Here is a 23,558-nt window from a genome sequence, read left to right as displayed (position 1 = left end):
CCAAATCTATTGCTTTAAACAATTTTCAGTGGATGGCCACTGAATTGTAAACCCACTTGATCACACACACACACACAGACACACACACTAATCCCCTCACAGTAACAGTATGGCACGGGAATCTCTGGGTGCCATCACTTTGTTGGCTATTTTGTTTTTGTTGGGGAAGAAGATGCGTTTTTTTTGCGATACCTGTGTTGCTTTAGGAGTGTCGTCTCCTCCAGCAGCCACTCTTCATAAGCATGTTTTTGCATGTTGGGTATCCTTCCACTACCAATATGTGGTACCTGCAATTTTCCCAAAGCTGATTTTCGACATGGGGAATAGTTCATAGGGTTTGTGTGGGTGTTATCTGAATACTCTGGCTTCCTCCCACATTCCAAAAAGGTGCTCTGTGATTGTCTGCCGACAAGTTCAGAGTGTAGTTGTCAAGTTAGCTTGGTTCGGCTTTAGCTCACCCGCAACCCTAATGAGGACAAGCAGCATAGAAAGGATTAAAACAAACAAAAATAAAACAAAACACCCTACCTTTTTCCCCACAAAGGGAACACATTTCTTTTCTGTCTCTTTTGAAATTGCGCGCCATTACCCCCCATATTAGCTCCAGATGTGAAGGATTAGCAGAATGTTGTGTCGCTAAGCTAGCAAGGTTGTAACATATGGCGCACATGAATGTCAAACTTGTTTGGAACCCTTGTGTTGTGCATCACTGTTATAGCAATGTATCGTGTCAATGTTGTACATCTGTCAACACACAAATGAGAGCTTTTCGTGTATATTAAAGCTGTAGGTGTATCTGATAATCAAAAATGAGTCCTAAATTGCCACCAGAATGAAAAAAAAATGGGTAAAAGATGAACATACCTGTGTCACAGAAATATTTACAAACCTGATGAAGTTTTACATCCCGGTCTGGCTAGCTAGTCACAAGCCAAAGTGGCAGACAGGATTATGGTGCAGACTTGCCAAGCTGTATGCGTCTGCCTTTGTTTAGGTGCCTTATTATCTTGGTAAAACACCATTGTAACTGTTGGCTTTGTCAGGCCACGGTTAATTGCAAATAATTATCGTGATGGCATTTAATTTCAGTAATTGTCTTCTTCTGGACGTCTGGATGCTAAGCCATCTTCCTAATCTCTTGCCGATGTGTTGGTGTTACGTTTTTTTTTTTCCACTCCACAGCTTTGTTGCTGCTTTGAATGAAATGAAAGATGATCCATTTATGTTTGCATCACCTTGAAAAGACAGCGGAAATGGTTTCCCCCTCCACGCAGCTCAAATAACATCGCTTTACACGACTTACCGTATTTTCACGACTATAAGGCACCATTAAAAGTCTTAAATTTTCTCCAAAATGGACAGGACGCCTTACGATGCGGAGCGTCTTGTGTATGCGCTGAGTTCCAAAACCTGACTGACAGCCGACACGCTGTTTATATAGAGAAAAGGCGGAAGTGACTGTGGACAGGCATGCGGCAAAGAAGTCGGCCAATCAGTGAAGGGTGGGCGTGTATATATACATATATGGAGAGAGAGAGAGAGAGAAAAGGCAGACGTGAGTGACGACAGGCATGCGGGGAAGAAGTCCGCCATTGAGTGAAGGGTGGGCGTGTAAGTGGACGCTAAAGGGACGCCACAAGCAGGTACCAACACCTGTATAGAGTGTGGCTATGTGCATTGTTGCAAAACAACTTCGATTTTGGTTTCTAAGAACCCCGAAAATAAATTCTACAAAGAGACACGCCTATGAAGCTCAGTTCAAACTTCAAGCCATCGGTTATGCTTTTGGCATGCGTGCCCATCTCACAGCAGCGGTGAAAAACCAAGTCAAGCAAATGAACTCTGAGCTTGCCGTTATTCCCGGAGGCTTGACTAAAGAACTCCAACCGCTGGACATCGGCATCAACCGGGCGTTCAAAGTAAAGTTGCGAACGGCATGGGAACAATGAATGATCGATGGCAAACACGACTTTACAAAGAGTGAGAGGCAGCGCCGGGTGAGTTACGCCACAATTTGCGAATGGATTGTGGCTGCTTGGACGAACGTGTCTGCTTGCACTGTTGTTCGAGTTTTTGGCAAAGCCGGCCATCATTTCTGTGGAGCCACATGGCAATGAGAGTGACTGACAACGAGAGGGAACACGGCGTTTTTGATGGATTACCGGTACTTGCACCATTGTTCAATTCTGATACAGAGGATGAGGACTTTGATGGATTTCTGGGTGATGATTGATCGAAAAACGTGAGTACATTGTACGATGGCTAAATAAAATACAACGAAACTCAATTTTGCTTCCGTTGACTTTTTAAAAACGTGTTTTTAGCTTGTATCTGTATGTCTTGGCATGCTACCGTATGCTTCAAGCTAACGTGTTTTTAGCGTGCGCGCATGCATGCCGTATGTTTAAGCTGGCGTATGTTTTACCACTTTAAAATTGCGCCCAATAATACAGTGCGTTTTGTCTATGTGTAAAATACAGAAATAGCACCCATTAATGAGACTGCGCCCAAACATACGGTGCGCCGAATGGTCGTGAAAATACGGTACTATCGAAATAAGATGGCGAAGATTGGCTCATTAGATCGGAATGATTAGATAATTGGATAGAACTTGTACAAGGAAGGGTCCGCGATTGCTTATCAAATAGCTGATAGTAATTAACTACAAATGTTGATGTAACAGATAATCTTGATCTGCGTGAAGGAAATAAAATACGCCTCACACGTGTTCATGGCGTCTGTGTGAGACCGCAAGGCCTGCCACACATCGAGCATTGTTTCAAATACAGTATCAGGTCGGTTCCTTTTAGGCACTCCTAAATCCAATCTTCTTCAAACCCAGCACCTGAAATTGTAGTTTTCTCCAAATCCAATATACACCCCTCTTTGTGTCTCCTTCAAACATACAGAGAAGGATGCATTCAAGTCGACAAAGTACAAATAATACCAAGAGAATGAAAGTGTCAGATGATACAGAGAGACTGACAAGGAGATTCCTCAGGCCAGCTGTTCAAATGGCAATCTATATCAGACTTCAGAGGCCGGGAGATGGCAGATCATCATGCACCTTAAAATCCCCCCCATGTGCTATTTGTTTATTTATTTTTTTGTTTTGTCACAAACTTGAACCTCCGCGTCCCTTTTCATTTCCCGCGAGAGCTGATTGGATTTGTGATGGTCGTGCCTCCCTCGGTGCCCCGTGCCGCGTCTCCGCCGCAGCGGCAATCTCTTTAACACCAACATAGAGATATGATAATGTACACTGACTTTATTGTCATGTGGGACATGCACGCACGCATGCACACACACACACACACACAGCATATGTGCTTGTCTCGCTTTGTCTTAGAGGGCACCCCTGTGCTTGCAGAGAGCCTCAGGCCACCAACTCTTTGCTTTCATCTATAAATACTCTTAACACTTCTATTTTAGTTCAGATTGTCACAAGTCTGAGAGGTTGTAGCTAAAGGTTGAAATGCGTTTTTTTTTAATGCTTTTTTTATTTTAGGAACTTTGATTTTGGCACCTTTTTTATTCAAATTGCCCTCAACTAACACACCATCAAAATGAGTGGAAAGAAGCAGTGTTCAGAAATCCAGGGAAACGTTTGAGGTGGAATATAATCTCTTCTGGGAAGCTGCTTGAACATAGATTTCTTCAAATTTTTAGATGGAACCAATTCTGGAGTCAAATTGTGGCCATCACGAAACCTCAATTAACTTCACGGGGACACACTGCCGCCATCAAATGTGAAAATAAACAACCAAGTACTATCCGTCAAATCAAATTTGTCATACTGTTTCTACGAGCTAGCCATAATTTTTGAATTCCACATTGTTTAACGAAAACAATTTGCATAGATTTGCCTTGGGGATGTCGGTTTGGTTCATGTTAACAAACAATGCAAAGCACCATTAGCAGGCTAATGATTAGCATCAAAGTCACGGTGTAGTAACGCTTTGAAGCGACAGATATTTGAACACAAATGATTAAGCAACACATGTGGACAGTTCATATAAAAATATGTGGTCAATCCAAGATACTCATGTTCTTAGTATATGTATATCTTTTTGCAAGAGTAAGTTCTAAAAAGGATTTCAAAATGGCTGACAATGATTAAGTGTAATCTCAGTTCTGTCGAAGCCTCTTGCTGGCCTGTTCCGTTTTCTGTACACGATTTATTTCGAACATTTTTTTTTTTTTGGTGCAGCACAACCAATTTCTCCACCTCAAGAGTTGAACATTGAAAATCAATTGGACAAGAATGAAACCGACTGAGCAGGTACTTGATCTTGGTGTAGTAATTAAGGGCCCGTTAGGAGCAGGACCCCCCTTGGCCCCCTCAGAGACTTTTGGGATTGGTGTTAATAAACGTAATATCGCTCTGGCTGATTGGGCACGAAGTAACATGAGTGCAGCTGATTGGTCGATATTGTGGGTTGTAAAGGGCAGGAAGGGTGGGACATTTGGTGACCCATTTCTGCTTCCTGTCTGGGGACTTTATCTGATTTAATTCTTGAGTCTTTTTTCCCCCACGTTTAGTTGGAACATCAATTACATTTTTTCATGACATTTTTCTTTTTTTATTCTACCCAACTATTAGGATCACAGGTGAGGTAGAGGTACTTTGGGCAAGAGGTACTACCTGCATTGGTGGTCAGCCAATCACAGGGCACACATAAAGATCAAAAAGCAATCACATTGACGTCCGAAGCTAAAATATGTTTCTGGAATGTGAGAGGATGTCAGAGTAACTGGAGATAACCGACGCCGCCACGGTGAACATGCAAACGTCACACGGAAAGGCCGGAGCAGAGAACACAGAACCTGAGAACTGTGAGGCAAATGTGCTAACCACTAGGACATTGCTAGCCAATTTTATTTATGGATGCATTTCTCTAAATCTAACCTGATTCATTTAGAAAGAAAAAAAAATAATGTGTGCATAGTGTAGCACTTTTACGTTGCCTTTTGGGATACAATCTGTGGCCGTTCGTTCATCCATCCATTATCTGGAACCGCTTATCCTCACGAGGGTCGCAGGGCCATTCGTTCTGTCAAAGCCAATTTTTCTTTTGCCCTTTGCAAAAATATCATCAAGTCAAGTCTGTTGACGAACTTCTCGGGACTTACCAAGATCACTATTTTGAGACCAAGTCCAAATCGAACTACATTTGAATACTTTCCGATACCAGTACCGAGTACCAATCCATTCTTTTGAATCACAACAACTTGTTATCGTTGACGTCTTTTCCTTAACGTCGTCTCGATAGCTCACGGCAGATATGCGGTGCCTCAGTCTGAGCACGACGGGGCATCACGTAAAGAAGTTCACGAGTGTGTATTCGTTACAAAATAAAGTGAGTAAAAAACATTTTTAAAAAGAAATACAAGAGTACTTCTGGAATACACCACACGTTAGAAAACGGTGTCAGAACAACTGAAGTGATCCCACCCTCGCTTGCATCGCTTTACACGTGCTATCACATTAGCTTCGATCACAGTTATGAAATTCACTCAAACGCTACATCCGAAGGCTTTCTCGCTCCCCGGTGTGCAGAGGAATTGTTTATTTTCAGCTTTACGTCTTATCTTCGCCCATTGCCATTTTATTAAGTGCATGATACAATATCTGCAGAGCCTCTCGGATCCGTTCTGCTCGTACTTCAACGCGTGTCTGTTTGCATGAAGGGAACATGAAACTCTGATTGCACTTAATAAATAAGCCTAAGAAGACACTGACAAGCGCGTCCCAGTGCGGCGGATGATCGTCTTTTATTTTGGCTGCTATATTAATCTCTGCTTTTTATGTGCATGTAACAAAAAGGTACACTGGAGCGTGAACCTGTCCCACTTTGTTTGGTTGTCAAAGTGACACACAAAAGGGTGGGGGGGGGGAGTAACACAAAGCCTCGATGAATCACAGCGTTATTGTCACAACGCTTTCTAGTCTATCTGCACACTTGTATCTATTAGATGACATAAAGCACATATGAGCATGTTTTTCAATGTTGAACATCCCTCTTTTCCTGTGTGCCTAGCGTATTCTGGGATCTGTACTGCGCCGCCCCGGACCGGAGGGAGACATGCGAACATTCCAGCGAGGCCAAGGCCTTCCACGATTATGTGAGTCAACCAAAACACATCGTATCAAACCTGTCACTCACCAGAGTTGAGTGGTGGGGGTCTCTCATGCCGATGTGAGGTGCTACAATCTCCTTTTCTGTGGTTATGCTGCTGGTTTCTGTTTTTGGGGAGAAATCTGCCTGAGAATGCTGTGTTTTTATTTCACGGGGAAGCCTGGAGACGTCCAGCTTTGAATAATTGAGTGTGTTCGTGCCAGTGTATCATTTTTCACATGATTAGGTATCACTCTCTGCGGTTAGCCAAAAGTGCATACGCACCAACATTTGACAATAAGCCAGAATGCAAATGCTAATTCCGGGATTCCTCTTGGAATTGCAGTTTTTGATGAATGAATCCTCGTTTCCGGGGGTCTCAACATTTCCCTTTGCAACAAATATCGTCAAGAAAGGCCCGAAAAGTCACCGATTTTAGCAAGCGTGTGTATCCTCGTTAAAACTCATATTGTGGAAAGCTAGGGGGGAAAAAAATTACCCTCTAACATCAGTTCCAATAAACAACATCAAATTTGGTTGGCATGTCTATCATGAAAAGACACGTGAAGAATCCTGAAGGATCCTCACCTGAAATTAAACAAGTCGTCAGCTATTTTGGGAAATTTTCGAGCTGGAACTTTGACAAACTTCTACTGTGGAGTCCAAATGAGCACCAATTGGAAGTGGGTATCCTACACAGGCATGAGCCCAAAGGCGGGTAACCTGGACAATCAACCCCACAAAAACCGAAACAAAGAAAGTCCGTTCTGCGCCTGCTTTCTCGCAAAGGTTTTTTGCTAATTCATACACAGGCACATATAAAATTCAAAGTGTATTGTTGTTAATCACAATAAATATACTCGACAGTACATATTCTTTTTTTGTGCTGCTTAGCATTGGTCGCGGCCAGCAGAATCTGGCTGTGCATAACGTTGAAGTCGGATGGTCATTTTAAGAATTTTTTCTGAAGAGGGTGTGAGGAATTTTAGTCAAATTGACCTTCTGAAGTAAGTTTCATTGAGCAACAAGAAATTTGGGAGGTGTTTGTATCATGAATAGACCCACAAAAACGCCTCAACAATCCATGTGAGAAAACACACAGGAGGTTTGTTATTATGGTTTGAAGTGTCTAATTCTTTTCTGAAATCCGAGTTTTTGTCATAGCTTGTGGTCCGAGCATGAGAGCAAAAATGTTTACAGACAAAATCGAAATGATTTGTCAAAATCCACCGCTGATACAGTTCTGTAATGCGTTTCGGGTAACCACAGTCGCTCAGACGCGTTACCTCTGCACTTTCTCAAATGATGACCCCTCAACTCTCGGCTCTGAGAGGAAACGTCGTCCCCTGATGAAAGGTCACGCCGCGGCCAGTCTTATTTATTGGTCCACGAAAGGTCAAGGCACATAAAGGTTGATCACACAAGAACATTAGCACTCGGACACATACGATGCATTTGCACATTAAGTACGTTTAAAAGGCTTTGCAAATCTGGCTGTAGGGGACGGTGGTGGGTCGGTGGGGGGGGGGGGTCATAAAAGGTCGGGGTCGCTGGCCCCCTTGACCTTATCATCTTCTGAAGAGTTGAGATGGTCAATCCAGTCGCACTTGCACACACACGACCCACATTTCCTGTGGAGCTGTCTGATCAAATCGAGTACGTGTGACTTTCTTTGTGGTTCGAGCTCATTGTATTGCCCCAAAGACCTTTTCACTCCCTTTAAAAGGCATCTGCACTTTAATTTGATCGGAGCTCTATCCTATATAATCGACCACACGATTGACCCGAGATAAAATGCATGTACTTACATGTCAGCATTATTCCAGCATGAACCACATTTTCTTGACTGTGGGGGAGGGGGAAAAATCAACCATTATTGATCGTTTTAAACGAGTACAGTATATTTAAAATGACAAGGGAGAATCTTTCGACATCTTTCGATTTTAAAAATAATGTTGCGAGAGCTGTCAACTCTGATCTCAACGGCATTCTGGATGACCTTAACCTAAATAATTTGTATCAGGAAGATATAATAGTGTGTAATTGTGATTGGTTGACGACCAGTTCATAGTGTATCTCGCTCCAACTCACTCATAATCCGTATGAGGAGAAGCACGATAGAAAGTGGATGAATGAAATTTTTTTTGAGAGAGAGAAACACTATAGCGCAGTGGTCCGGAGGGAACGTGCTCAACATGGATGGAAATTATGTTACGACAGAGTTTGGTATGAACAATTAGTCATGGATGAGTGGAAAGAAATCATCCAAAATCGTCTAGAAAGTCAACCTCGCATTTTCTTCTATTTTCTCTCCTTGTTGATGTAAATGTAATGGTCAGGTGTCCAATACTTTTGTAATGGCGTGGCTCTATTTGTTGTTTCACCATTATAATGAATTGAACCAAATCACTCAGATGCCACAATTGGTAACATGATTAGCATTAGCTCACTAGTTGTCAGTCCATGTAAATGAGGCTGCTGAGTGGGTTGGCTGCTCCCTTTACCTGAAACAGATTACGGCTGCTATTTTTAGCCTTCACCTTCCATTCAAGTGCTTTGAGCCCACAGGCCGTCAAACCCTTGCATGACACTTGACAACCCAACATATTACATTAGCTGTGCGTGTCGTGTGTGTGTGTGTGTAGGCGCCAGCTGACACGTTTTTGTGTGTGTGTGCACGTGTTGGACCACCATAAGATTAATTACATGGTTAATTAAACCTAGTAGTTAATTAAGTCTGACAAGTGTGTCTAATGAATCTTAATGCCATATAATTTGCTCCACCTTTCTCCAGTGGTAGGCCAGCTGGATACCTGCACGTCAACGCTTAAATGACGGCTGAGTTGGTCAAACTTGAACGTCCGCGGGCCTTACAGAGGTGTGTTTGAAAGCCGGCAGTGCATTAGAGCTGAAATGTGGACGTACGCCGCTGCGGCTATTGGCATAAATGGGAGTCTAGAGGAGTTCAAGGATGCGGGCAATGATGCTTGAGCTTTGACCTGACTGAAGTTGAGGAAGTCAGTTGAGGAGCGAGCTGGCTGACTGAGTGGGCTGGAAGAGTAAGAACTAGTTGCTGGCCTTCAGTTTATTCGCACTGATCCATCTCCGAGGTTAGAAATGAGCCTGCACCTCAGGGCTGCACATTCAACAATTTACTTTCTAGCAAATTCTTGAACCTTTAACCCAAGTGTCAGTCCACAGGGGGAATCTATGGATGTTGTACCGTGACGCCAGTCGTCTTTCAAAGCAAAATTTTCCACTGAGCTCAATTATATTTGGAATATGCGAGCGTCAGTCTGGGGTGTACCACACCTCTCACCCGTAGTCAGTTGGGATAGGCTCCAGCGCACCCTAATGTGGACAAAAACTGTAGAAAATTGATGGATGGATGGATATATAGTGTTAATAATGACCTCTTAAAACCTGAGGAGGGCTAATAATCTCACTTGAAGTATAAATTGGAATCAACTGCGTATGTCACAATCCAAACCCAGTCAGGTTACTTGATTTCGAGTATTGTTTGATACAGACTCCGAACTGATGCCTCGGATATCTATTTCTCTACCTAATTACGTAGCTAGCTACCTAGCTCGCTAGCTACCTAACTGCTTAGCTATCTAGCTATCTATCTATCTTGTCAAAAATTAAGTCACAGTGGGCTTACTTTTCATTGAAGGTAAGTCGTTTTAATGTGTCATATATGCTAACCCGTTACTCATTGAAATCTGAGGATGCTGCTCAACTAGCAGTTTGGCCATACTGTTCTCTCCGGTGGTCTGTGCGATGAGTATCTTTCGGCTTTCCTGTACTGTCAGTAGTCTCACGATTTCTTTTTTTCATGATTCACTGTTTCTCTTTTTCTTTAACGAGTCGTGGATGATACAAGCTTTGGGCACAAACACACAGAATGCTGCATGAAGTCAGTTAATAATAAATAAAAAAATTGATGATCTTTTTCGGCTGATCAATAGATATTGGAAAATTACGTGATCGGACAGAATTGACCGTATCGAGACAACTCGAGTATCCACTACTAATGTATTACACTTGACATTTTGGTCATGGATATTGTAGCGAACCAGTCACCAGCTAGCTCGTGAAGCTAATGTGGCAGTCGGCTTCATCCCATTCGAACGGAAACAGATAATAGTGTCCTGAGTCTTGGTGAAGAAGTATGTGGCTCACTGCCCAAAGTTATACTTGTATGCCCTGTTCCATAATCCAATACAGTACTGTACTTGGTTCTTCTTCTTCTGTGACTACTGTCGCAAAAAAGCCCAAAAAGTGAATCATTTGATAGTGTCTGAAATGAGGTCTTGTGAGTTTCACATAGTTCACTGTAATGGCAGTGCTACACCAAAAAAAAGTGTTCAATTTAGAAGGTTCCACATGTCAGTAAACCGCACAGACCAAGAAGCATGCACAGACTACCGCGCCCGTTGCCGTTTGTGCGACGCAGGAGAACTGTCAGGGTCGATGCCGTTTGAGTCCCTGGGGTGACAAGGGGTCTGTCTGTCTCTGATTAACTCGGGCTTGCCGGCCCCCGCGGACTGAGTGGCCCGATCAAGCCTCACTTGCGGCCCCTTGCTGATAACAGCCCCCTTGCCCCCTCCCTCCTCACCCGCCACCCCCCTGGATGGCAAAGTGAAAAACAACGCAACTCCCAGGAGGAGTCATGCGCGCGCACTCCGCCCGGCACATGCGGAAGATTCATCAAGATTGTTTGGAGATGGGCACAACAGTGTGGAAGAGTGGATACCACTTCAGCCTCACAGTTCTGAGATTTGGGTTCGAATCTCATCTCCAGTATTCCAAAGTGGGACAGGCTCTAGCTTACCCGTGATACTCATGCGGGTGAACGCTATTGAAAATGAAGCAGTAGTCCTTTATGGGGCTGTTATCAAATATTTTCCCATCTTTGTTGTTCTGCATTGTTTGCATGAGGTGGACTTTACTGAGGCAAATTTATTTGGTGGTTGTTTTAAATCAGGAATGGTGCAACTGGCTAATTTAAATAACAACCAACCCCGTATCGAGGTTTTGCCAAACACATTGGAACAGTTTAAAATTGTGTGTGGGGGGGGGGGGGGGGGATGGACAGTATGCCTCCTTGAAGCTCTTTGTGAAAACAATACTGTGCATACTTTGTGTGTGCGTTGTCATTTGCATACCATCGTGGCTACATTGTTACAGCATGACAACACAAGGACTTTCCAGGGGTTCCGGGAGCGCGGCCAGGCCTCCAATCCCAGCACATTCCCCTGGATTAACTGTCAACCCGTCCCCAAATCTGAGGATTAGCACTTCGTATTCCATTATCTTTCCAAACTGGAGGGTCCAAAACGTCAAAGGGGTCTGGTAGGGCACAGTCGAGCAAGATATGTTTTCAAAAACTGCAAAATAGAGCCAAAACGCTGTTGCCAAGCAACCAAATAAATTCCAGAACACAATGACTAAATGTCACCTATGCCGCACATAGCTGAAGATACATATATATGTATATATGTGCCAGTTGCAACATTCCTGATTTAAAACAACCACCAAATAAATTTGCCTCAGCAAAGTCCACCTCATGCAAACAAACAATGCAGAACAACAAAGATGGGAAAATATTTGTCTTTTGGGAAGCTGCAATTTATTTATTCATTTCCAAGGGGAAAGATGATTTGAGTTTTGGCTTTAAGAGCCTGCTCATGGAATCAAATTCAACCTGTTTCTCAAGGCGTCACTGTACCTTTCTTCAAGTGGCCTCTCTTGTTGTATCAAGTACCGTTGTCTTGCCATCAATCTGCCTTCTTCTTCGTTTTTAATCACCTTCACTTTCCCAGAAGAGAACAGACTCATCTTTTGTACTCATCTTTTCCGGAATCCTTCAAAATCACTTTGATTACGGCAACGTGGACACGGATGATTAAAAGACATTGAAGGATGCAACCATTTACGCTCACCTTAACGCAGACGGAAGAATGGCGCTCTCCGTGACGCTCGCTTATAATGACGGGACAAACCGTTTTTCCGGGAGCGCCGCGCTTGTTGTCTTGTTGTCGCAGACGTTTCGCTCGGGCTCAGCCAGGGGTCGCGACCCTGAACATCTGCGTTCCGTGCCCATTCGAGGTCAGGGCCCCGCGGATGCGGCGCCGACTTTTACGCCGCAAATGCGTCACTGACACGGTGGCGCGGAGAACTGTCATGAGAAGGGGTGAGGTGCAAGGTCATAATCTGATATGAGCGTCCAGAAATAGACGCTTAAGACCTTGTTCGCATTTGTGGAATGTAATCCTGAAGTCATAATCTATTAAAGCATCAGGAAGAAATATTGGATTTTTTTTTCCTGGTCCACGTGTGAAGTGTGATTCGCTTTTAAGCTTAGTGTGCGGCAAAGTTAACGCGAAACGCTACACAGAATGTGGGATAGTATTGTTAGCACTGTGGCTAATGCTAACACATAGTGGTTTGTTTGGTTTTCGTTGAAATTTTCTTTGTCAGCAATGGTGAGGAGGAAGTTATTATTTTAACGAGAATGGAGAGTCCTGATCAATATGAGCTCATTCACTCAACGTTTACAGTGTTCAAACTGCAATTTGACATCAATGTTTGACAAGTGCATTATTCGATGGCAAAGCGAAGAGGCTCTTGTCTAGCTTGTCTGTGAAATGCAGGCGTGCAAACTACAGTAATGACTCAAAGATCCCTGTAGATGACAGCATTCCTTTTCCGAATAAGCTTGTTTTCTCCACTTTTTGGTCAGAAACTGGCATTTTTGGGTTGAATCCAACCTTGTGTTCTACTGCTGAAGTGGAAAAAAAAGTCAAAAAAAGTCACAGTTTTCTTTTTTTTTTTTTTTTTGCTGGTGAAAGAGGAGAGTCTATTATTTCTTGTTTTTGTACTGTAGCTTCGGTGCTTGTATTGTTAGCGAACGTAATGTTCTGTTGAAAGTACATCATATTCCAAATGCTCAAGAACACAAGCAACAGAGATGAAATTTGACTTGCAGTGAGTGATTTAATATTGGAGAATATACTTCAGGTTCCCGTTCCCATGTTATTCTTTTTTTTTGTGATCAAATATTTACGCAGATTTTATTTTATTTTTTTACGCATTGGAATAATCGCTCAAAAACAAACATACACCGAAATGTGATATATGTACTTATACATATTTTTTATTTATATATAATCTTTCGCCCTACCCACACCTTGGACAATTTAATTGAAACCAAGCTCTAATTATTTTTACAGAACAAAATGAAATCATAACCTTCTTCCACTCTGTTTAACCGACAGTCAAATTGTCAAGGAGTCGTGCCATAGGAGAGGTCTTCGTGTGTGTCAATCAGCTCCCCGCAGCTCATGTCATGTTAGAACGGGCTCAACTTCGCATCGCCGATGCCAAGCTGTTCGTTCTTCTTTATGTCCCACGTCGGCTACGCCGAGCAGTACACCAGCGCTTGTAAATTAAGATGAAAAACGATAACGATGATGGGACGGCTGGAGGTGCGCACTGGGCCGTTGCCAGGGGACGTTTTGGGAGGGTCAAACATTTGTCAGGCTGTACCACGGTAACAGGTGGCACAGGGGGGAGGAGCCGCACTCTGTAAACAAGCTTGATGGCCTGGCCTTTGTGTGTTTGTGCCTGCACGTTTTCCAGGTTGCTGCTCCAGGTGCGGCGTGCTCAGGGCTCCCGTCTCTTTCTTTGTCCCTTTTTTGGGGGGGGGGGGGGGTGGCAGAATTTACTCATCCATTCCTTTTTCCTGCTTCCATTGCTCACCTCCAGCAACGCATCCCCCCTCCCCCACGCCGCTCTGCCTTTTCTTTCGTCTTTCTTCTGCGCTCCCTCCCTTCCGCACCATCATCCCGCCAACACCCCCCGCCTGCCCGCCTGCCTCCCCTCTCACAAGAGATTGATTGGGTAATCTGGCTGGGTGCCAGCAGTGCCCGCTTTCTTGCTCAGGGGAAGGAGAGAAGCGGGGGCGACATGACGACATGCTGGAATAATAATAACATCCATAATGTAAGCAGAGTAGTTTTTTTTTCTCTCTTTGGATGGCGGGCTGAGGGAGTGGAAGAGAGAAGGAGTAGAGGAATGGAGTTGGCAGAGCGCTATCTTCTTCTTCTTCTTCTTGGCCGTTGTTGCTTTAAGTGCTGCCTACACACCGTTTTCCATCACCTTTCAAGTTTCCCTCCCCCTCCCATACATCCTCGGTATGTCCCATGCAGGCCTTTTTCTCTTTGTGGTTTATCGCTGTCCCTTTTAAGGCCAGGCGGCATCCTACGTGTGCGTCTGCGTGTACAGCTTTATGTATCCGAGGCGTGCACCAAAGTGCTGCCCTCAAGCTGCGTGCGCGTGTTTGCAGCCGGAGGTCCGCGAGTGACAGAAGCAGAAGATCAAATATTGTTTATGATTCCCTCCAGCCGAAGGTTGATTGTGGTCCGGCTTAAAGTGGCCATAAAGCATTTGATCCCCGACTCGGGGTAGCGTGTGAGCTCCTCTGGATGCTTGTTTGACAGACGTGGACAGAAGGAGGCTTCAAAGTGAGGCAATGGGTGGCAAAGGCGGCAGGGGCATAAAAGAATGTACCACGGAAGCGCTATTGCGGAACACACTTCAGGATGATTTCAAAATGATTAGCCCCTTGTGAAAGTATGAATCAAATTCAGTCCAGGTTCAAACGATTCCCAGCAAAGACGGTAGAATTCACTTTGTTACTGCTATACTTGTGTATAGCAGTTGTTACGGTATATTTTATTGACAGGATACTTTAATACGGTATTAGTGTAGGTTAGTGAGAAACTGCGATACATTCCATCTTAGATTAGGGCTGCACAATTAATCAATGTAATCGCAATTTTGATTTTGGCTTCTCGCGATCATAAAAATCTTACAATCAAAGAAAAATTGTGTGTTTGCAAGTTCCCGACGTGGTGAAAGCACCCTGAATTCACCGTGTGTGACAAATGTTATTCTGCTGTCCCTGAGCGCTCTTTAAGAAGCTTAATGACACCCCAGTTGGGGTTAACATTAAAACTAAACACATAGCAAAAAGAATGACTTACATTGGATATTTAAACACAACGCATACTTTGTTTTAGAAACAGCGACATTGCTAATGCTAAAGTCAATGTAAGATTCCATTGACAAGCTAGTAGAAAATTAGCATCTAGTTCCGGTCGTGACATTCCTTCAAATAATGAATAATCACACTTCACACTACCGAAATTCTGCGAAAGCCAAAGCAGTATTTCCCATAGGAAATAATGTAAATACAATCAATCCGTTCCATACACCCCAAAAAAAATACATTTTGAGACTAACTATCGTTTTCCATGCAGAACGCAGTCTAAAATAAATGTGTGGTGAAGTGGAAGGAACATTTAACATCACTCGTACCTTTAGTCTTGATGACATATGGAAGATGATTTGGAACAGGCAGCAAGGTAGGCTTTTGTTAGCAACAGCGCACAAGCATTCCATTAATTAATGACTCATAGTCATCATCATATTACGTTTCTTGTTCATCACTGGTAAATTGTGGTGGTATCACCCCAAAAAATAAAAAAGGCAAAGTACACTTGTGGAGTTCATCCCTCAGAAAGCAAAAGAGCAAGTTTGGGAAAAGCAGGCATGAGGGTGCAACCACGGGAAGAAGGAGGCGTGTTCCGTTAGCTGTGTCGCCTGCCAGCACGGGTAAAGCTATTCCGCAAGGCACAGCTTTGACTTCGCCTCCCCCTCACAAGCCAGTCCATTTTAATTCCTCTAACCCAGTTCCCCGGGAATGCCCTCGTAGTTGCAACATCATCATACATGAAATTTGAATAAATGCGTTAAATGAATACTACCTGCTGGGAAGTGGTGTAACAGCGCAGTGGCCCATTTGTTTACCTCGGTTCTCTTTTGGGTTACGTTGTTAGTAGGAAACGATAATTATTTTTTTTTCTCTTTTATGTCTTTGCGGCTACATGTCTCGCATTCTGGTAAGTGGCTGCAAATATGCAGCACATGAAGTATTACACGCACCTCTCAGTGTGACGCAATGCAGGTCTCGAAAGTACGCCACGGCATACTAACATATTACACTTGTGCCTTGGCTTTGTGTGACCCACATTTTTGGGGATACACGTGCCGACTGGTGGCTGCACAATAAGTGGCAGATATTTAACGATTCTTCAAATTACAAAAAAAAAGAGGCCAAATGCTTGCTTCAAGCTGTTTATTGACGTCCACAGCTGATCAAACCACGCACAATGCAGAACACCATAAACATGCTAATGAGACTAGCATCAGTATGGCAGTAGTTATGACGCTTAAAGCAACAGATATTGACACAAACGACTCAACAACTAAGGTTATTGTACTTGGGAAAAAAAAATCTTGAGTGCTTTTGGAATGATCAATAACTGACCACATTTTACAATTATAAAACTAGCTACACCTTATGCATGAGCTGTTGGGGTTGATTTGAAATGTTTTTATTTCGGTATTATTGTACCGACATACAGACGAAAGAAGTTTGAACAGTTTTTTTGGGAGCTGTAGTTTTCTTTTACTTCACTACACAGTACTTTTTTTTTTACTCTTGCACTGTACTCTACTGTATATTTAAAAAAGCTAGGGATGAATGAGCACCGATACCACTAACAAACTAATAAAAACTAACAAACCCGCTGAAAAAAACAATTAAAACTAACCTAACGGTCTGCGGCTGGATGGATGTAAGGCTTGAGGAGCCGACGATGAGAAGAAAGGAGCGTTAGCGCGGAGCGCCGATGCGGCTGTGGAAGTGGGAGTCGCGGCTTGGAATTGAAGTGGATTTACATGGGACAGGAGATGTGAGCCAATCTCTTTTTCGTCAATGGACGCTACAGCTTCGTGTTTGCTTTCAAAACTTAGCTTGTAGCAGACGTGTGCACATTTTCAGCATGACGTCTCTGATCCACTGGTGAAAGGACACTTTGATCCTCTCCTCTTTCATCTATAACTGCTTCAGACAACAAGGTGTATGCAGAAAAGTGGTGAAGATTGCACGACTGTCTGTGTCCTATGTGTTGTGTTATTTTGACTTCAAAATGGCGCCGCGAGAGTGGCTGCCTTTCCAGCAGCTCCTATATTTTGTTGTTCTACTTCTTCCTTTCATAACTTTGCTGCTGTGAATCTGGAATTTCTCCATTGCGAGACTAATAAAGGTTTTCTTATCTTATCTTAATTTAAAAACAAAACGTGAATAAAACATGACTATAATGAAAAATCCTAAATTATTATAACCCTCGCACCACATGTAGGCTGATGTAACAACTCCCGCGGGCATATATTCTTTATCCTCCGTGAAACGTTTTATTTATTTATTTTTTAGTTTTATGTACTGCACGTTTGTATTATACTGCCACCTAGTGGCCAAGGCTTCCACAATTTCAAAGGGCATTGAAACATGAAAGCACTGAATGTTTAAATCTTGAAGGTTTATTTGATAACGTTATAATTGTATGTTTTTAAAAAAAAATTTTTTATGAAGTACAAAAATGCGGATGTCTATTTCTGTTTGTGTGTTTATTTTTTTGCTGACGCTACAAGCTTCGTCACGGAATGAATTAAATCTGACGTCAAGCTACCGCTTCACTTGTCTGTCCATCGAACCACAAAGCATTTTAACATTCCTAACTGTCATATGAGGTTCAACCACCGTTAAATCATGTTAAATGAAAGTAAACTAAAGTGGGGGTAAGTTTGAGGTGTGCCCTTCCATGCCGAAGCGGCATGTGTCTGTGGCATGTCATCCGTGGCGTTTCTCCAGCCAAGCCCGCATTTCCTGTCTTGGCTCAGCGACACACGATGAGGCGCACGAGGCTGAGCCGCACTGGCTTGAACTCTGCTTAGATAACTTTTTGGGGAGAGGCCACAAGAACCTGGCATGAGGTTATTATCCCCGAGCTAACGACACTTTCGGCCTCTTGTACTTCCAAGTAAATTTCAAGGACTGGGGAGGGGGGCGGGGGGGGGGTATACGCTGCTCTTTTCCGGCCGCCCCGGCTTCCTGCTTTCTTTTGTGAGGACCAGCTCGGAATAGCACTCCAGTTCTGCTGTTCCTCATTAGCTCTGAAACACCGACGACCGCTCCGAGAATTGTCAGGCTGGTCCCCGGGAGACTTTCAAACTCGTTGAATCGCTGCATTGAAGCTGCCACAGTGAGCGGAGCTGGAGAACATTTTGGATAATTTCAGTATTTAGACTGCTGAGGAAGTTAATCCCTTTAGGTAAACTCAAGAAAAGTCGAACAGGATATAATAGCTTTGTGTTTAGACATGGTGAAGCTCCATGTGGTACATCAGCCATGGTTATTTTTGCTGAGCTGTGTACTTACGAGTGACCCGACCCATTGCTCAGCCTATTTTTTAAATTTCTTTATTTGCGTCTTGCGTTGCAAGCAAAACAAGTCCAGTTACAACCGTTGGCAGTGAGCTTCTCAGCAGCCGCAGTTTGACAGATAGTAAACAAGTGCTTGCCTCAAGCTGTTTATTGCCATTTCCAATTTTTTTTTTTTTTTTTGTAAACCTAAACACAAAGCAAGGAGATTTACACATTGCGTATTCCTCTGCTAGTTTATAGCTAACACTCAATGAAAAATTCCATAGGCCGGTTAACGAAACTGGCATTAATGACAAATGAGTCAGTCACAGGTAGGCACGGGTAGCTTTTCGCTTTCAAGGTATAAAATGGTTTCAAAGTTTAAAAACTCCTCAAAAGTTTCATTTGCAGCCGTTTTTGAAAGCAAAATGACTCAACTCCTGCCGCTCCCATCGGTGGCATGACTCGTTTTATAATAACTATAGCTTGGTCGAGGAAGGATATGCAAAATGTGCTAATGCAGAGTGACAGCGAAAGAAGACAATACTTCCAATAAAACATGACCTTTACGAGAGCGCCGTTACTCTTCGACAAATTCAAGGTAACATAAGTATATTACTCCAATGCGATCTTGAAATGAATATTTTCAACCAGCTTTATCGCGTCTGCAGTTGATGAAATAAACGCTAAATACTTGCTAGCGAGGCCGACTAACTAGCTGGCTAACCAGCTTACTAGCATGGCTAACATCAATTCATTTCCACTCTGACGTTGCTCAATAAAGCGAGGAAGAGCCGAGAAGTACTGCAGCCACTCATTGTCTGAGAAAGAAATACTTTTACTGTTGTACTACATTTGTTATTTCAATTTTCTTTTCATTTGCCAATGTACTGTACCTATCGAGTGTCATTACTGAAAGAACGTTTTTTTTTCCCCTGAACATTTAAAAACTATATATTTTGATGCAGGCGATCAGCAGACAGCCTTGCTGTAGTTAGATTTTAAAGAGGGCTCAAAAGCAGCACAAATATGATACCCATGGGAAATGGCAGCAAATCCAGCGAGAACTTAAGTATGGATCGATCCACTGATCGCCTGAGTTGCTTTTCTGCTCTTACGCTTTTGCCGCTACTTCTCTCAGTGGGTTAGCCTGTGATTGGCATCAAAAACTGGCACCATGTGTGTGTGTGTGTTTGCTGCACCGCCTTGCCAGTCCACCAGTCTGAAGTACCAGCTGAGCACCCAAACTCCCAACCAAATAAACAGGCCCGCTATATCAACGACGCTATGGGTGGATGCACGTGTGCATGAGTGCCTTAATTGTTATTTTTGGGGAAACACACACACACACGTACACAGAGTCCTTGAAATCTGCCGGACACCGAGGCCAAATCTGTTTGGATTCAAGAGTAAAACAATGACACCCCCTCGCCCACCCTCCCCTCCATGCAAATGCTCTTAAATGCAGATTTAATCTCACCTTTTCTTCCATACGCAACAGTAAGAGGCACAATGAATGTGTGGGAGAGACATAGATACCGGTTGCTGACACACACACACACATATTTCAAGCCATTCTAACCACAAGTTCCACTGAGGAATTATGGAGCTAATGATGCTAATTTGAATCCCTGGAAAAAAAAAAAAAAAAAACACCTATCGCACAGATATCCAGCAATTTGGCTGCATCAGCAAAGCGGAAGTGTGATGTACTGTATAAAATAAAGACCCTGAAGGCACCATATGACTGACTGCCAGAGAAGGCTGGTGATTGGTGGAGACCCTTTTTGGAAAAGTAGTCTGGTGTGACATCTAAACTAGCGATCAGATAGTGACATTTGCTTCCAACACAGCAGTGCATTTACAAAGCCCAAGTGTTACAAATATTATTGCAATGAAATAAACTTATCTCAACTCTTTTATTCCCCAAGAAAAACCACTATGACTGCCTACCAATGTTTATACGTCATTTCCCTTTTTTTGCGTCGTAGAGCGCAGAAAGATCTGACGCAGCCTCTGACTCAGCTAGGCTTGTCTGCATCGTAAATCATTTAAAATCTGTCCAGCAGGTGGCAGCGCATGTAAGGGATGCCATGGGCAGGCTACCGAATAGCATCAGTGTCGTTGTGTTTGACCAACAACCAAATAAGAACTCAAATACGAAACCAATATTTGATCAGAAATGGCAGATTAGTACATGGACAGTATCTAACTGAGCAGCTGTGACGGTGGGCCTTTTCTTATGCAAATGTTATACTGCCCCCCGGTGATGTGCATACTTGAAGGACCAGCACAATGTCCATTGCAGTAAACCAATAAAATGGGGCAAAACTGTAGCTTGTCTCCACATTCTATTTAATTATATCATACTGTATATTTTTACAATGTGAAATATTATAGAGTGCTTTACTGTATAAGCGTTATACTGTTGAACCATCCGTTCCCTGTGTTTATGAATGAAGGGAATGGGAACGAGTTGAAACCTCAAAAGCAGCCCAGCTTTGTTTTAAGGAGTCTTTCTGGAGCATCAGACAATACAAACTAAAGTTGTGTATCTTGGCTTGCGGCATTTGCTGTCATTCCCTTTGCCTTTCCCGCCTCACACAGAATCGGTGGCGCATCCCACATTGTGTCGCCGCGGTTCTAGTTCTTTACCGCTACCCGGGGTATATTTACAGACGGTGCCTTTAATACCCCGTAATGATTATTTTTATTCGGGGTACTTGTACAGCCTGCTGGCTCCGAGTGGAACGACTCCCTATTGGCTCGCTGATTAGCTCCGCGGCGACAGTCACGCCCGTCCTCCGCCTCTGCCGCCGTTGCCGTTGCGACGCTCTCATGTGGACCTCCCTCCTGTTCTCTGTGTTCATCATCTCTCCCGACATGTGTTTCTCTCCAATTTGACCTGTAATTGATTGTTAACCCAAAGATTATAACGTGGGATTCTTCTTTTAGACAAGCTCAGCCACGCGTCCGTACATCAAAACGCGTTCTTAGAAATGCAGTTGGAAAAGTTGCATTCATTTCCCCAACATTGATTCATTTAAGAACCTTTTTTTTTTCCAGTAACTCCCAGAATCTATCAGTGATCACTTTTTGTCTGAAATTCCCATGAGTCAACTGGCTCAACTCTCGTTCTTAGCGCATCTCATTTCTCTCTATCTCGATGAATAGCAGCTTTCTCATTAATTTGCTCTGTAATTGATGGCTAACCCAAAGATCATAATGTAACAATCTCCATTTCGAGAAAAAAAATATATAATCACAGTCGCAGAAAAATGACCAATTGTTACTGCAGCTTACTGAATTCCCTAAAGTAGTTGTGAAACTCTTCTTTACTTGTGTCCGCGTGACCGTATTATCCTGCCACCAGTGGCTAAGTCGCACGCCGTGTTTCATTATATCAATATTTTGTCCCACCTCCTAATGCATGCATGCACTTAATAACAAAACATGCAAATGTCACTGTTAGCCCATCGCCGAATCCCCGCTCGTGCGGTCAGAGTCGTGTTTATTGTTGCACTGCTCTGTAAAACGTTGACATTTGCAGTGGTGGGACCCAGCACGCTGCACTCTCAAGATGGAAAAAAAAAAAGGTCAGCATTCACTGAAGGGAGTATATGCCGTATCAAGTCCAAGCAAGAGAAGGTTTTGAAGGTTGCAGACCTTCCGCCCCCCTTAACTGTTTTTTTGGGATGCTGTAATCGCCTCATCGTTGACCAGATTAGCTTCTGCTCCATATCGTGCGACAGCAAGGAGCAGAGATGTCTGGAGGAGACGAGGCCTTGGAGGCAGGTCCTGATTGGCCACCACATCAAATTACCTTTTTATTATTATTTCCATCTGGATGTTTGCTATATTTGTTTTTTTGTCCTGACTTTGGGTGTTTATGGACACGCACAAGGCCACCCCTCCGTCACATGTTGGATTTCTTAAAAGCAGACGTAATACGGCGCCTTTCAAAATGCGGTTCGCAGGCCACAAGTGGTTCCCAAGTCAACCCCCCCCCCCCCCCCCCCCACCCTGAATGAGTGATTCCTTCAAACTTTGCATGTAAAGTGAAAAACATTAAAGGTAACTTTGAACTCGACATCTGAGTGACACTTTTGATACTATTCCTGTTCTGTGTCATTCTTATCCTTTGCCTTTTTTGGTTCATCAACTGATACACTCAAAAGAGTAAGAAACAAAGTAAAAAAAATACAGGCAAAGAGGCAAAACAAAAAAAAACAAGACAGAGCTGGAGTGTTTTGGGGGGGGATTCTGGATTTTTGTGCGACATGAAATCACTCTTAAGATTCTTGATAAATGATTTGCAAGATTTCATCGATCATCGATCAAAAAAAAAAAAGCAGTGTTGGTCAAAGCTACTTGCAAAATGTTGTGAACAGCAATGTAGTGGTTTGCATCGTTATTTGAAGACGGTAAAATCCTGCTCACACTTTATCGAGTTCCCTTTTTGTAAATAATTCCACGCATACGTTGGTTTACCCGGCGTCTAAAATTATGATAGAATAATTTTAATCTATAAAAATATAAATATATAAATGTATTTATGGAGCCCCGCCCGCAGCACGTCTTCCCCTCCATCTCCTTCTGTCTCCGGCGCGCTCCGTGTAGAAATGATTTCCATTCCTGCTGAATTTAATGAGGTTCTGCTGAACTGAGGAAAAGGCGCGGAGAGTACACGCACACGCACACACACACACACACACACACACATACACGCAACCACATATCTACTATAGTCAGATTTAAGCCTGCATTCCCTCTCTCTCGTAGTAATTCACTGAAGCTTGGCCACATTTTTGTGACTCCAAACAAATTGTTTTTTTTTGGCGGGGGTGTGGGGGGGCTTGTAATTTTTGTTGCTAGTTTCAATCTCAACCCCTGTAAAACAGACACACAAATATTACAAGCACAATCTCGATGGCGTTTTAGTGCCCGCACACACTCGTGCTGACGAGAAACACATTTGGGTTCGCCAAGCACGCTGCTTCATGGGCTCCTTGGGGCCCGGGCAGGGGCGGTCACCATGGTAACCCGCTACTCTGTTAAACGCTACCAAATGCTGCCTACCGTGTTTGGTGCTATTTGAAGTGG

The 23,558-nt window shown here is 43.3% G+C and overlaps 1 protein-coding gene across 2 annotated transcripts in view; it reads left to right on the top strand.

Moving 5' to 3' along the window:
- Positions 1 to 23,558, top strand: part of ssbp4 (single stranded DNA binding protein 4) — a 95,454-nt gene that overhangs the window by 20,942 nt on the left and 50,954 nt on the right. For both annotated transcript variants that reach the window (XM_086115953.1, XM_086115955.1), the window contains exon 4: positions 6,042 to 6,126. In XM_086115953.1, coding sequence (XP_085972079.1) covers positions 6,042 to 6,126 — 85 coding nt within the window. The remainder of the gene's footprint in view (positions 1 to 6,041; positions 6,127 to 23,558) is intronic.

Source organism: Hippocampus guttulatus, chromosome 7, assembly GCF_054856545.1.
Source record: "Hippocampus guttulatus isolate MCC_2025c chromosome 7, RoL_Hgut_1.0, whole genome shotgun sequence".
In the NCBI taxonomy this organism is placed as follows: Eukaryota; Metazoa; Chordata; class Actinopteri; order Syngnathiformes; family Syngnathidae; genus Hippocampus; species Hippocampus guttulatus.
Note: the sequence above shows the minus strand (reverse complement) of the source record. Positions and strands in the feature narration are given on the sequence as shown.